Raw genomic sequence first — 15,707 nt, 5'->3', positions numbered from 1 at the left:
CCTTTTCCCTTTTTCCTTTTCCCTTTTTCCTTTTCCCTTTTTCCTTTTCCCTTTTTCCTTTTCCCTTTTTCCTTTTCCCTTTTTCCTTTTTCCTTTTTCCTTTGAGACTTACAGAGACCTACAGTCAGCTTCTTTGCAATTGTCTTGCCCTTTTTTAACAATTCTTTTCTAGACTACAGTATTTGAGCTCAATGTGTGTGTATAGAGAGAAATAAACTGGGAATCCTGTATCTGAGGATAGGAATCCAATGTAGTTTTAGATGGAAAACAAAATATTTTAGTATGTAATATTTTGGCTTGCCAGTTAAGCTTTTAACAGAATTTTATATGTACGCAATTTTCGAAATGAAAATAATGCAGAATTTCCCAAGACTTTTGCATGTGATACACATGCTGTAGTTGACTTGCCTTCAGTTTTGTAAGCTGCTTGAGTGAAAAATCAATATTTTGTTCTGATAGATTACAAATAGAAGAAGAATTGCATCTGATTTGAAGTGCTGGTTTTCAGTGAAGATTTGTGGCCTGTTATGCTTTCTGCTGATGAGAGCTCAAATTTTTGTCCTTTTTCTGTCTGTTATGTGGGAAACTTTAAAAAGTTTGATTTGAATCTTTTTTTCTTCTGGACGAGTTCTTGCTGACGTGGTTAGAACTAATGTATTGTAAAATAACTGCAGAAAGTTTCTCGGAAATTGTCTGTAAAAATACTTGTGTTTAAAAGTTACTGTCTACCTAAAAGATCCATATAGAAATTTAATATGAATTGGTGAGTGTTGAATAGCAAGATGAGGTATTGATACTCTAGGATCAGATTCGTTTTATTATTAAAAGATAAATAATTTGTTTTAGAATTTTGGTGAATAATTTTCTCTTGCTAAGGTATGCTTTAAAAGTTTGTAATACTGTTATCTGACTTTACTGATGTTGCAGGTACATAAGATTTGATGGACTGATTGATAGATGTGTGTATGAACTGCTTGTAAGGTGTATAAAGAGGCCTGACTTGTTCTTTGTTGGGGTGAAAAAAGCAGTACTAGTTCAAGAACCATTTTCCTTGAAAGGAGAACAGACAGGAATTAATATGCTTGAAAATTTCAAAAATAGAGACAAGTTATGTTTATTTTTGGAAACTGTTACTTTTAAATTGTCTTGAAGTGTGCCTTGAAGAGAACCCATGTCACCCCCTTCACCCCAACCCCTCCTGAACAACACACACATTACCCCAGTGGTACATGCACATTTCAGCAGACAAAATTATGTTGTTTTTTTTTAATTGTCATAGCAAGCATAAAAAATATAAAGTAAACGCTTTATATGTTCGGAGCACAGTTTTAAAGATCAGTCACATTTGGAAGGGGCCAAGGTAAAACTGTTAGAAAATGAGCTTACAGTAAGATGTTTCAAATTGTTTTTACAATTTTAAAGATACTGATCTGTCAATCTGCTTAATGTATTGTAGCGTGCTTAAGATGGATTTGAGAAGTTTATTTATTCTATTAACAATTTTCCTTTTTTTTTTTTTTTAAGTTAACAAGAACATTGCAAAAATATAATGTGTTTTTATTTTGAAGAATCTTCAGCAGGTACCAGCTATGTTTTAACTGTTTAGACATACTACCATTTCTTGTAATGTAAAATACACTTGATCTGATGACAGTTTCTGGATTAGAAGTCATCTAGACTTCTTGATGATAAATGACAATTTTTATTAAAAAATGAAGGTATGTTTAATGTATGTCAATTCCTAAGGAGAGAAAGGAAAGCTTTGATTTTTTTTCCTTTTTTTGAAAAATCTCATGTTTTTGAATACGAATTTGTTTATTTACAATGATGTTTTTGCTAAAATCTGCAAAAAAAAAAAACCATAGAAAGTCTGAAATTTCAAACTGTGAAATGCATTCATTTTTGATATTGTAGAGTGTAAGTGTAGAGTATGAACTGCAGTTGTTCAAATAGTGGAGATTTTTCCTTGGGACTTCAGTGAAACAAAAATTGGCATCATTGGGAGGTTGGTAGACTAAAGCAATGTAATTGCCCAGTAATTGATGAAGTTAAAAGATACCAATCTGCATATAGTTTACTCTTTGAAACCTGAATTTCTGTCTTCTCAGTGTTGGTAGGGGCCTTTAAGATCATCTAGTTCCAACCCGCCCTGCTATTGGCAGGGACACCTCCCTCTAGACCAGGTTGCTCAAAGCCCCATCCAGCCTGGCCTTGAGCGCCTCCAGGGTGGGAACATCCACGGCCTCGCTGTGCAACCTGTTCCAGTGTCTCACCACCCACAGGAAAGAATTTCTTCTTGATATCTTTTTTTTTTTTTAATTATGGAGTAAGTTCTTAAAGTTGGGAGTAGCTGACCAAGATTCATGGGCAGGTAAAATACTCAGTGACAAAGTAAATGTGTTACTAAAATTGCTTTTGTCAAGAAGAACCATCTAGAATTAAGTCTGTCTTGTTAGTGAGTTGTGTGGTTTTTTTGTTTTCTGTTTTTTTTTTTTTTTTCCTGACTATGGGTAGATCTCAGTGACCAAGGCATTCGGTAGCCAAACCATACAGACCTTCTCTCCATTCAGCCTCTTAATTTGAAGTATGTGCTGTGAGTACCACTGTGGTACTTGTGAAGTCTTTTCTTCTATATGATGTTGTCCTGAGTACTTACAGTTAGACAAGGAATCACCATGTGGTCCATGGGTTGTGGTCTGGTATAGAGACAAAAATGGTACATTTGTGTGGTAGATTTCTAACTCAGGAAGTACTCTGAAGTAAAGCTCGGCAACTATTTCTGAATCCCAAGAAGAGTAATATTTTAGACATTGGCCTAGATTTGACACTTTCTTATTGATCCAGGAGAAAACAGTTCTGTTTCAATTTGTATTTGTTCTTTTCTGTACTTAAATGCATACCATATATGTGGTAGTTGTACATTTACAGTAGCTTTACAGGTAGTTTTAGTTTTACATGTACAGTTGGGCAACAAGGGAAAGTTGTTTCCCTCCCCCCCTCCATTAGTAATTTTCTTTTGTTCCTAGTTGGTTTTAGAAAGACCTACAATGAAAAGTCCAGCTGCCTGACCACTTCATGTCTAACCAAAAGTTAAAGCATATTAATGGGGGCATTATCTAAATGCTTCCTGAAAGCTAAGAGGCATGGTATGTCAGCACTTCGCTAGGAAAATAATATTTAACCACCCTCATGGTAAAGACATTTTTCCTAATGCCTCGTCCGAGCCTCTCCCGGTACAGTTTTTTGCTGTTCCCACACATCTGGCCATCGGTTCCCAGGAGCAGAGCCTGGTACCTCCCTCTGCTTCGTCCAGTCAGGGAGCTGCAGCAAGCAATGAGAACTTCTTTCAGCTCTTCTTCTCCAGCCTGAACATCCCAAGTATCCTCAGCCTCTCCTCACAGGACGCACGTTCCAGCCCTCTTGCCAGCTTTGATGCCCTCTTTTGGGTGCTTTCAAGTACTTTAACATCCTTTTTGTATTGTGGGGACCAGAAGTGCATGTAGTACTCAGAATAACATCGCACCAACACTTAAATATAGTGAGGAGATCACCTTTTTTGAGGGGCTATGTTGTGTTTAAGGGACTGCAAAACGTAGTTTGTCCTCTTGACTGCCCAGGACACGCTGCTAGCTCATGCTGAGCCTGCTGTTGGCCCTCGGATCCCTTCCTACTGAACTTTTTGCAGTCTATCTTATCTTTTTTCTTTGTCACTCATAGAATACCTTTCTAACTTATTTCATTGCACTGTACTTTTTACAAATAAATTTCTTAATAGCTTTTCAGAGATCAACCTTCAAATAATATGATTTTACTAGTTTTCTGATATTAGCATCTTCTAGGTTATGCCTAAGCAATTGCCAGTTCTTGAATACATTTTCACAGAACTGTAGGGGTTGGAAGGGACCTCGGGAGATCATCTAGTCCAACCTAACTGTTAAAGCATGGTCCCTAGGGTAGGTGACACAGGAAAGCATTCAGGCGGGTTTCGAAGATCTCCAGAGAAGGAGACTTCTGCAGCCTCTTTGGGCAGCTCATGTTCAGATGGCACTGTTGCCCCTTGTCCTGTCACTGGGCACCACCAACAAGAGCCTTGTCCTGTCCTCTTGACACTCATCCACTTACATATCTGTAAGTGTTGATAAGATACTTTCTCAATCTTCTCCAGACTGAACAGCCCCAGGTCTCTCAGCCTTTCCTCATAAGGGAGGTGTTTCAGGCCCCTAATCAACTTTTTGTCGCTGCTGGGCTCTCTTCAGTAGTTCCCTGTCTTCCATGATCTGAGGAGCCCACAGCTGGACACAGTACTCTAGATGTGACCTCACTAGGGCAGAGTAAATGGAGAGAATCACTTCCTTCTTCCTGCTGGCCGTGCTATTTTAATGCACCCTAGAATAGTATTGGCCTTCTTGGCCCCTAGGGCATAGTCTGCCTGTTGTCCACCATAACACCTAGGTCCTTCTCTGCAGTGTTCCTTTCCATCAAGTCAGCCCCTAGCTTGTACTGATGTGTGCAGTTATCCCTCCTCAGGTGTAGGACTCTACACTTGCCCTTGTGGAACATCGTAAGTTACCTCTCCAACCAACTCTTCAGCCTGTCCAAGTCTTCCTGAATGGCAGCGCAGCCTTCTGGTGTGTCAGCCACTCCTCTCAGCTTCAAATCATCAGGAAACTTGCTGAGGGTACACTCTGTCCCTTTATCCAGGTCATTAATGAAGATGTTGAACAAGACTGGACACAGCACAAACCCCTGGGGAACTTTGCTACTTACACGCCTCCAACTAGACTTTATGCTGCTGATGACAACCCTCTGAGCTGTGCTATTCAGCCAGTTCTCATTTGAGGAGCCACCTTATATGAAGACCCATAAAGTCTAAAAACCCATTTGTTGTAGTGTTGATTCTGTAGATTATCTTAATATTTAGTGTTTTTTGGAATTTGGGGATTTTTTATGCTCATCTTTGCTTAGAAACTTTCAGGTGATAATATGGTTCACGAATAACAGTTTTATTTTAATTTCTCTAACAAGAATTATATACAAGGAAGGAGTAACTTTTGTTTTGTTAATGATTGTATATAATTATTGAGATTTTTGTCCACCCTTATTACGCTTACAAAGGTGTATATATTAGTGTTTAATCCTATGCTGTAGTTTGTTGTTCTTCTGAAAATGCTTCTTAAGATAAAATTGGGAAAGGCAGTTATAGAAGCCCTCAAGATTGCATAAGATGTTCTTGTTACATGAAACTGATGTAAATGCAACTTTTACATCCGCTGTTTTATTACATACTGCACTGAGTTACATGAAAGTAGTGTTATTTCAAAATGAGTTAAGAAGCTAGATATGAAATAATCACATCATACATATAATGTAGTCTCTTATTTGTTTCTTACAGGCTCTGCACCTTTTGTTCAGGGCGTGACTCCTGAGTGAAAGACCTAGGTGGTACAATGTTTTTTTGTTATTGATTGATTGTGATGAATCTTAAATTTGCTCTTGGAATAGATTAAAAAAAGACTTTGCATATGTTATTTTATGCAGATTAATATTTGCCTGTTATTGTCACATCCCTTAATGTGCTGTTTTATCTGAGGACCATAAGACCCTCTACCTTCTTAACAGTAGAAAACTTAATTGAATTTCTAGGTTTCTTTGGACACTTTGTTCTCTGAAATTGCAAAAACTTGTATTTCTTATTAAAATATCATCCTAATGTTTATCTCTTCTTCTGGCCAGGAGTCTGTAGATCTCATGAAAAAATTATAGCTTATACAAGATTGATTGAGTACTGAAATTGAAGTATCACATTTCCTAGTAGTAGAAGAATTTTGAGAGTATCAGAGGAAATAATCATCCTAATTTCTTATCATGTAACTAATTTATTAGTTATGCTTTAGGCATGAACTGTTAATTTCTCATGGAAGTCCAGTGTAATTTTTTATAAAGATGCTCATTCTTTAAACATGGCATTTATTGTATTACTAATGCAGTAAAATTTCCCAAATTGTAAAATGGTTCTGGTCTTCGTGGTCTTGTTGATGTTTGCCTCTGGTCTTTCCCTCCTAGAAACAAATGATAAATACCAAAATTTTAATGCAGAATGTACAGACTGTCATGAGCATTCCTTTCAAAAAAATAAAAACAATATAGAAACTTTTTCTGTAATGAGATTGTGAACTCTCTTCATTAAATAAAGAAATCACTACATCACATTAAATCACATTAAATCACTAATCACATTAAATAAAGAAATCACTAAGGGAATGTTAACTGCATGGATCATGCTATCTTTGTAGGATTTTTTCTCTTTCAATTTTACTGGATCTGGTCAAATTTTTGTAAAGTCTGCAAAAGCTTTTCATTACAAACAGTACATTGCTGTAAGGCAAATTTTCAGAATTGGAAGCATAAAAAAACAACACTAAAAGGAGTGTGCTTTCTAAGTTGTTCCTTTGAAGTGTGCAGAATTCTGCAAGTAAGGTAGCTGCCTTCTCAAAATTACAGTCCAGTTAATGGTGGCTAGTAGAATGTACCCGGCAAAATTAGTTGTTTCTGTTATCAAAGCAAACTTATATTTGACTTAAGGATCAGGACTTGATTTGTTTGAATTCTTATCAGAGGTAGACGAATGAAGAATTCTTCTTAATTCAACATTTGTATCTCTACTAATTTTGATTTCTGGATATGAAGAATACCAGGATTTATGGAGGGATTAAACATTCCTTCTCCTACAAACAGCTGGAATGAGGAAGAGAGGGCTTTTTCTCCCAGCTTACTTTTTTTTTTCTGTATCATTCTTTGTGAAAGTCTACGTGTCTTCCTGCGTATAAAAACATGACTTTGGTCTGTCTGTTAGATAAATGTATTTCATAAAGTTCTCATGATGAGTGTTAGGCAGATGATAGAGCTTTAGCGGCTGTGTTTTGCATAGGAAAGCCTGTGAGCATCTCGGATATGTATACGTGTCTGTATTTCATAGAATCATAGAACCATTAAGGTTGGAAAAGACCAGTAAGAGTTTCCAGTCCAACCATCAACCCATCACCACCATACCCCCTAAACCATCTGGGTTCATGAATGGTAGATCCTGTTTGACAAACCTGATTTCGTTCTGTGACATGGTGACCCGCTTAGTGGATGAAGGTAAGGCTGTCAATGTGGTCTACCTGGACTTCAGTAGAGCCTTTGACGCTGTCCCCCACAACATCCTCAGGGAGAAGCTGGCTGACCATGGTTTGGATGGGCATACGTTCTGCTGGATGAAACGCTGGCTGGATGGCCGGGCCCAGAGAGTTGTGGCCAATGGAATTAAATCCAGTTGGTGGCCAGTCACGAGTGGTGTCCCCGAGGGCTTGGTACTGGTGCCGCTCCTATTCAACATCTTTATCAATGACCTTGATGAGGGGACTGAGTGTAAGACTCTCTGTAAGTTTGCAGATGACACCAAGTTGGGAGGGAGTGTTGATCTGCCGGAGGGTAGAAAGGTACAACAAAGGCTCCTGGATCGACTGGATTGATGGGCCAAGGTAAACCATATGAGCTTCAGTAGAGCCAAGTGTCGGGTCCTGCACTTTGGTCACAACAACCCCAGGCAACCCTACAGGCTTGGGGAGGAGTGGCTGGAAAGCTGCCTGATGGAAAGGGACCTTGGTGTGCTAATGGACAGTCGGCTGAATATGAGCCAGCAGTGTGCCCAGGTGGCCAAGAAGGCCAATGGCATCCTGGCTTGTATCGGGAATGGTGCGGTGAGCAGGACTAGGGAAGTCATCCTGCCCCTGTACTTGGCACTGGTGAGGCCCCACCTCGAGTACTGTGTTCCGTTTTGGGCACCTCAATACAGAAAGGACATGGAGGTGCTGGAGCAAGTCCAAAGAAGGGCAACAAGGCTTGTGAAGGGCTTGGAGAATATGCCCTACGAGGAGCGACTAAAGGAACTGGGGCTGTTTAGTCTGGGGAAGAGGACGCTGAGGGGAGACCTTCTTGCTCTCTTCAAATACCTGAAAGGTGACTGCACTGAGAGCAGGGCTGGTCTCTTCTCACTGGTGACAGGTGACAGGACAAGGGGAAATGGCCTCAAGTTGCACCAGGGGAGGTTTAGGTTGGTTATCAGGAAAAACTTCTTTACAGAAAGGGTTGTTAAGCACTGGAATAGACTCCCCAGGGAGGTGGTTGAGTCACCATCCCTGAATGTGTTTAAAAACCACTTGGATGTGGTACTCGGGGACATGATTTAGCGGTGGGTTGTTAGAGCAGTATGGTTGAGTTGTGGTTGGACCTGATGATCTTGAAGGTCTTTTCCAACCTGAGCAATTCTACGATTCTGTGATTCTATGATATCAGCTACTCCTGCTAAGACTTGTGTTGCAGACCCTTCAAGTTTTAATAGTTTCATTGTGTGTGTTGTTATCAGTCATAGATAGACTGTCAGAGTAGACCCTGCTTCCCGCAGGTGGTTGGACTAGGTGACCTGCTGAGATCCCTTCTAGTCTGAGTTATTGTATGATGTGCTGAAATGTAATGATAAAGATGATGAATCCATTAACAAGTTATTCTCCTTTTTTCTTTTGCCTTGAGTTTTTGTGTGTGTGTGAGTGTGTGTCAAAAGTGACTTATTTCTGTTTAATGTATCTCTAAGTTCTTAAAAGTGTTTTTGTTGTGGTTTGTTGTTGCCTTCTTGGAAATTCTTGCTGATGTTTAATACATGTTTTTCCTACGGAGACATCTGTTTTTACTGCACTGAAGTAGTGCATGTGATGAAAATTGAAGTGTTCTTCTTCTATTCTAATATTATTTTTCATATTTTTTAGATTTTTTTTTTTTGTTCTTGCTCAGCCCTACTCCACCCAAACTTCTCTAATTTAGTGTGCCTTTCCAAAATTGGTTTGTTACACATCTCTGAATTTCTTCCAGTTTATGTTCTAAAACATGGTACTGAATGGGCAATGTACCTTCTCCGGTTGAGATGCAACAACTGGTTCTGAAAAAAAGAGAGTATCGCTTGCTCTTTGGTGAGAAAATCTGCTTTTTGGAATGTGGTACTTTGAAGTAACTTCTTGTAGAGCCTATGGGACCTGGAGGCGTGACATGCATAGTGTAGATAAAATAGACATTTGCCTTTCTAAAGACTCCTGTTCTGATTGCTATATGAATGCTGTTTCTTTGAATAGGTTTAGAATGCTGCTATTCCATAGTTTTAGAAGTTCTTGTTAAGGTGCTAAACCACATGGAAAGTATTGATGTATTTCAGGAATGTTTAAGCTTTTCTTGGTAATGTTTTTCAACAGTGGATATAAACTGACAGTGTCCAGTTTGACAGAAATTTGGAGATGTCCTCCAACCCTTTTGAATTGTTCTGTTTCTGAATATGTGCTTTCATAGCATTAAGTTTCTCCATCCTATAAACTGAAGTCAATTAACTTGCAAATGTTTTGACATTTTATTAAAAAAAAACAAAAAGCTTCAAGTTTTTTGGTATTATCCTTCATTCGCGTATCATGATGAATTTTTTAAAATACATATATTTATAATACCCTTCCATGAACAGCCATGTGTATCTTGGGTGACTTTCATTAGCAAAGAAACTTATCCTGCAGTTTTGTAAAAGGAACGTCAACTTAACTATAAATATTTCAAAATACCACAGAATTTAGGGCTACAACTCAAAAATGCTGATCAGTTTGTAAAATCTAAATCAACCCTTACATGAAACCTAGAGAAGGACCTCTGTGGTAGCAGAAAAATTTTCAGAAATTCACTGCAAGTTTTTTCTAAACTGTGGTTTGTGCTGATGTTGCCAGACAACTAAGAATAAATGAGAAAAGCAGGAAACATATTTGATTTAATCACAAGACTGATTTGGAAATGCAACTTAACAATAGACACTATTTTTATATTTTAATTCATGATCACAGAGCTGTAAAGTATGCTGCATAGTTCCATATCATTGAATTATGTTTGTTACTAATGAAGATAATTCTTCATTGCAGTATCTAATGGTCAGAAATCCTGCTTGATTTTTTTTAATATTCAGATGAACTGGCTTATGTTGCTGATAGTATCATTTATGTAGGTACTAGAGAATTGACTGCTATGTTTCAGAGCAATAGACATAACTTTAACTTTTCATATTTTCCGATCTCAAAAACCGTGTGTTATTGTCTTATCTTGAAAAGGTCTTAAATATTGTTGTGCTTATCTTTTCTCTTGAAGGTTTTCAAATTCCAACTTAAAAGTTAAAACCTTTTTTACTTGTATCAATAAAAATTTGCTTCTTAAAAGAAATATTGCAGCTCTAGCCCTTGTATCCTCTGTATGAAATTAAAAAAAAAAAATCTATAGGTGTCTTGATCTTTTGTAGAACTTGTATATTAGGAGGATTTCAGGTAGCTTGTGGAGATGAAGTTAAGCCTTTGAATGACTGAATCCGCTTTTCTGAATAAGAAGGTGATAAGGTTAGGAAGAGCACATAGACGGGCTAGGAAGCAGTTGCATCCAAGTGTTTATTCATCTGTCATTTAATTGAGTTACAATGAGTCCATTTTTTTCTTTTGACTCCTAGTTGATCATAAAATTAACACATTTGTCATATGAAACTGACCAATGAAATATACTGCTTTTCCTGCAGCATAGAGCATTGTATTATTTCATGTGCTGGTCTTCAGGATTTAACTGCTGTAACTAAGTTTGTCCTTTAAAGTGAACAGCATAGCTTTCATTTTACAAATTTTTATATATATAAATATAAGTGATTTTCATTTTGCTTTTAAATCAGGATTTCTACCATACTGTAGTACTTCTTGAAAAATGGATGATGATTATTTTGGAGGATTTGAGGTATGCTGATTTAATTTTGAAACCTAACTATTTACATGGAATCAGTTTGACAGTATCATTTTCAAGAAACGTATTACACCTGTGCTTCTGTTAATTATAACTTTATGAAAACGTCAAATTGATAGTTACATACTTTAGTAATGGGGATTAATATTTTCTTCTTGAGTTGTACTGAAGTAGGGGATGATAAATAGATTTTGTTTAATCTAACTGCATAAGTATTATATCATCAAGTACCATAGATCTTCTTATAAATAAATTTCAGTTTTTTAAACATAGCTGATATTTGTTCAGTAATAAACATGTCTGTCATACCTCTACACATACCATGTATCTGGTCTGTTATACTACTACATTTATGTTGTTTCATTGCTCGGACATTTTTATATCATTGACTGAGAGTTTTTACTTCTCCCTTTCTAACCCACTCTTCTTGTACGTGCTTCGTAGATTGTTTATATTTGATTCAACTTTTCAAGTTTTCTGATCGTAAGATGCACGCTCAGTGTAATTAGATGAATAGCTTAGAAACTTAGGTTCCTGTACTACTATATGAAAACTATGGTAAATAAATGTTTAAACATTTTTTTATATATATAGCATTTTATAAAATGTATATTTTTTCTATGTTTCTAGTTACCAGAGAGCTATGAGTGTGGAAATGATGACAAGCAGTCTACATCTCCTGCTGTTCCATGGGCAGCATTTCCTACAGGTATTGATTTAGAAAAACAATAAATAAAAAAACTCAGGGTTGAAATTGTTAATAATGTATTACTGTTCTATATTCATTGTAAATGCTAGTACCTGAGTGTGTATATGCAGTAAAATAGTGGACAACAGTTTATTTTTATGCCACTTTCCTGTCCAGCAGGAAAGATAGGCATAAGAATGTTCCTGAGTAATTATTTTCTGTACTTCTCAAAGTTGCACTTCATTAAGGAATACAAGTGAGAAAGATAATTATAGTTTATCCAGTTAAAATGCTGATTGGCCTTTAAGCCAATCGTGGGTAGAAGAAAAGGAACTGCTTTACTCAAAGAATACTCTCATTTCTGAGTGTGGAGGGTCTGTTGCAAGGGCTGAGAATGAGGGCTGATCTAAAAGTAATGCCTCCCATTTTATTATGTTGGCCCACAATGTCAAAGGCAGACGTTGGTTGTATGGCAGTAGAGGTTGAACCTTCCCACCAATATTCCGTTACATTTTGTTGCCATGCAACGGATGGCAGCAGAGGGGGACAGTCTGACAAAATGATGTCTGATGTGAAAGCGTGTATGAAGCAAAGTTGTGTCACTGAATTCCTCCATGTGGAAAAATGGCACCTACTGGCATTCATCAACGCTTGCTCAATGTTTATGGAGACCAAAGAGTGGATGTGAGCACAGTGAGGCGATGAGTGGTGGGCTTCTGCGGTGGATGGTGCATTTCAGTTGTGGTGGCAGTGATGTGAAAGACAAGCCACATTCTGGACAGCCATGCAGATTTTTATGAACACAGTGTGCAGGCTCTTGTTCATCGCTGACAAAAATGCATAGCTAATGTTGGTGACTGTGTTGAAAAACAGTGTTTTGTAGCTGAGAATTTGCTCCATCAAATAGCATTACTGTGCTCTTTGTATCTGTTGTAGTTTCCATGAAAATAAATAGGAATCTTTACTTTCAGAGCAATATGTGTAGACTGTGTTATGAATTAATCTGCTTTCCTTTTGTAAGACTTAGCTTTGTTGCTCTGAAAGAAAAACTCAGTTTGTACCTGTATGCAGGTGAATTATGAGATGTTCTAAATGAAAGTTTAGTTTTAATCTGTGATGCAGACTGTATTCTGAACTGTGTTATGGCATAAATTCTTTTCCTTGTTTGTTAATGGTAATATGTGAACCTAAAAAAAAATAAAAACAAAACAAATCCATGAAATTTTAAACTAGGAGATAGGGTTATGGAGTGACTGAGTGTGGAAATGGTGAATAGGGTGACAAGCAAAGGATCCTCTCCACATCCTTCTCTCTAAACTGGAGAGGTATGGATTTGAAAGATGGACTGTTCGATGGATTAAGAACTGGTTGGCTGGTCACAGCCAAAGGGTTGTGACCGACGGTTCTATGTCTGGGTGGAGGTCGGTGACAAGTGGTGTCTCCCAAGGGTCGGTCTTGGGACCGGTGGCTCTTCAACATCTTTATCAATGACATAGACAATGGAATCAAGTGCACTCTCAGCAAGTTTGCAGACAACACCAAGCTGAGCAGTGCAGTCGATACACTGGAGGGAGGGGAAGCCATCCAGAGGGACCTGGACAGGCTGGACAAGTGGGCCCATGTGAACCTAATGAGGTTCAACAAGGCCAAGTGCAAGGTGTTGCACTTGGGCCGGGGCAACCCCAGGTATTTATACAGACTGGGGGAAGGACTCCTTGACAGCAGCCCTGTGGAGAAGGACTTGGTGGCCTGGTGGACGAGAAGCTGGACATGAGCCAGCAGTGTGGGCTTGCAGCCTGGAAGGCCAACTATATCCTGGGCTGCATTAAAAGAGGCGTGGCCATCAGGGAAGGGGGAGGTGATTGTCTCCTTCTACTCAGCTCTTGTGAGGCCCCGTCTGGAGTACTGCATCTAGGCCTGGGGCCCCCAGCACAAGAAAGATGCATAGCTTTTGGGACAGGTCCAGAGGAGGGAGCCAATACTTGAAGGGAGCACATAAACAGGAGGGGGAACGATTGTTCACGGGGGTGGATAGTGATAGGACAAGGGGGAATGGTTTTAAACTGACACAGGGGAGATTTAGGTTAGATATTAGGAGGGAGGTTTTCACATGGTGTCACAGTGGTGACACCCTGGAACAGGTTGCCCAGAGAGGTTGTGGGTGCCCCATCCCTATAGGCATTCAAGGCAAGGCTAGATGTGGCTCTGGGCAGCCTGGTCTTGTGGTTGGCGACCTTGCCCATAGCAGGGGGGTTGAAACAAGATGATCTTTGAGGTCCTTTTCAACCCAGGACATTCTATGATTCTATGATTCTGTGAATTAGAAGTCTGTGTGCAGAACTATGATCTCATAGGGATCACAGACAAAATGATGGGAATAGCTCAAATGACTAAAATGTTGGAATGGATGAAGGGTAGGCCCTTCAAGAGGCAAAAATCAGGGCAGGGAGTATCCTTTTATGTAAGAGAGCAGATGGAAGGCAAAGAGGTCTCTTTTGATGTAGGTGATCAGTCATGAATTTATGAGTCTGGATTAATGGGCAGACCAACACAACTGACATTGCTGCATTTGCCTGCTGTAGCTGAGGCCTTCTTCAGCTTACTTCAGCGTCACTTTTGCAACACTCTAGTCCTTATGAGGGATGTTAAACACTTCAGGATCTGTTCGAGAGAAGACACAGTAGGGCACAAGCAATCCAGGAGTAAGAAACATAAGCGTAATAGTATAAGAAACATAAGCATAAAATTATGTTCAATACGTTCAAAGTATGCTTTTTTATTGCATATTGTTACCAGAAACTCTGACAATATTATAATCTCATGCAAACTATATCTCTGTCAGCATTCTTCTGCAATTTACTTTAGAATTAGGCCTCTGAGAAAGCCTGTATGTAGTTTTTATAATTAAAAAAGAATCTCTTGGGAATAATTTTTCAGTTATCATTTATTGTTGTCAGTGGTGTACGGGCTAGTTTGGCCTAATTCCGTGACTAATGGGGCAGGGGACCCATGGACCCATGCCTTTAGGGTAGGGAGATGGGCCTAAAAACAAAACAGCGGCAACGATCTGAGGAGAAACAAACTAATTTACTAAACAAGATATTGGAATGCAAGATAACACAATATAGTACAATATAATTAAAATTGAAGCTAATAAATCAAAGAAAATGAGAGAGTATGTCCAAAAAAATCGAAAGGCCTTACTCTAGTGCTGAAGGTGAGATGGTGCCAAGATAAGCAGAAAGGGAAGGAAGGGATGTCTTGTGATCTTGTGATCAGGTTTTATCTTTCCCTCTGAACAGAAAATGGTAACAGAACAACACAAAGTCCTCTGGAGTGTGTAGTTCTTCTGTTCTGAGAACCAGGTACCCAGAACTATATACGATCCACAGAACTGGAGCATTAACTCTTGAACTCTCTGTGCACTATATGATGTTATGATGTGGAATACCGATAAACAAAAATCATAAAACCATGACAACTGTGTAGTCATTTATGTAATGAAAGATTTTCTTTTGATGTTCACCTAAATGGCTACATAATTTGTTAGTTACTGTAAGGTTTACTTAAGAATTTAGGAGATGAAGTTCATATTTCCACCATCACCTTAGATTTTGGATATCAGAATAGCGTATCTAATTATTTTCTAGAACAGTTTCCCTTTGGAAAAATATGGGGAAGAGCTTTTTGCAAGGAACTGTAAGAAATCATCTTGAAAGAACAGTGTGTTTTTCTTTATATTTTGATGTACCGCTATAAGCTGGAGAAGCAGCTTTTAAATTAATTACGCGGAAGAAGATACAGAATTTTTCTTGTGTTAAGCTAAGTTACTGATCTCTGCTTCTATTAACAAACTGCGTGATTTTGTCAGTTCTTACACACAAACTTGTCATTGAAAATTTTAATAATGGAAAGTCAAGGTTCCAGAAATTATCACTTTTGATATACCTGTAATTGCTCTTTTTATAATACTGTAGCTTTAATCAATGAAAAATATTGGTTGTCTTTGGAAATTTGTAAAGACTGTAGGACTCCTACGTAGCTTTCTTGACAAAGTAAGAGGATGCATATTGAATTAAGGCAGAATAGTGTGGAAGGATATATATATATATATTGCAACATCAGAGTGGTTGTCTTATCCTAGCAAGAGGTGCAGCAGTTGGAGAGAATCTATAAGGTGGTT

At 38.3% G+C, this 15,707-nt stretch overlaps 1 protein-coding gene across 14 annotated transcripts in view; it reads left to right on the top strand.

The window, feature by feature from the left end:
- Positions 1-15,707, top strand: part of LOC110390642 (coiled-coil domain-containing protein 91-like) — a 79,921-nt gene that overhangs the window by 11,511 nt on the left and 52,703 nt on the right. For all 14 annotated transcript variants that reach the window (XR_002433799.1, XR_002433798.1, XR_002433804.1 and 11 more), the window contains exons 2-4: positions 5,393-5,439; positions 10,769-10,830; positions 11,467-11,545. Coding sequence is in view for 7 of the 14 variants with exons in the window: in XM_021382037.1 (XP_021237712.1) it covers positions 10,801-10,830; positions 11,467-11,545 (109 nt within the window). In the remaining 7 variants the exon portion in view is untranslated. The remainder of the gene's footprint in view (positions 1-5,392; positions 5,440-10,768; positions 10,831-11,466; positions 11,546-15,707) is intronic.

This window comes from Numida meleagris, unplaced genomic scaffold (genome assembly GCF_002078875.1).
Source record: "Numida meleagris isolate 19003 breed g44 Domestic line unplaced genomic scaffold, NumMel1.0 unplaced_Scaffold165, whole genome shotgun sequence".
Taxonomy (NCBI): Eukaryota; Metazoa; Chordata; class Aves; order Galliformes; family Numididae; genus Numida; species Numida meleagris.
The sequence above is the reverse complement of the archived record's forward strand: the minus strand, read 5'-3'. Positions and strand labels throughout refer to the sequence as shown.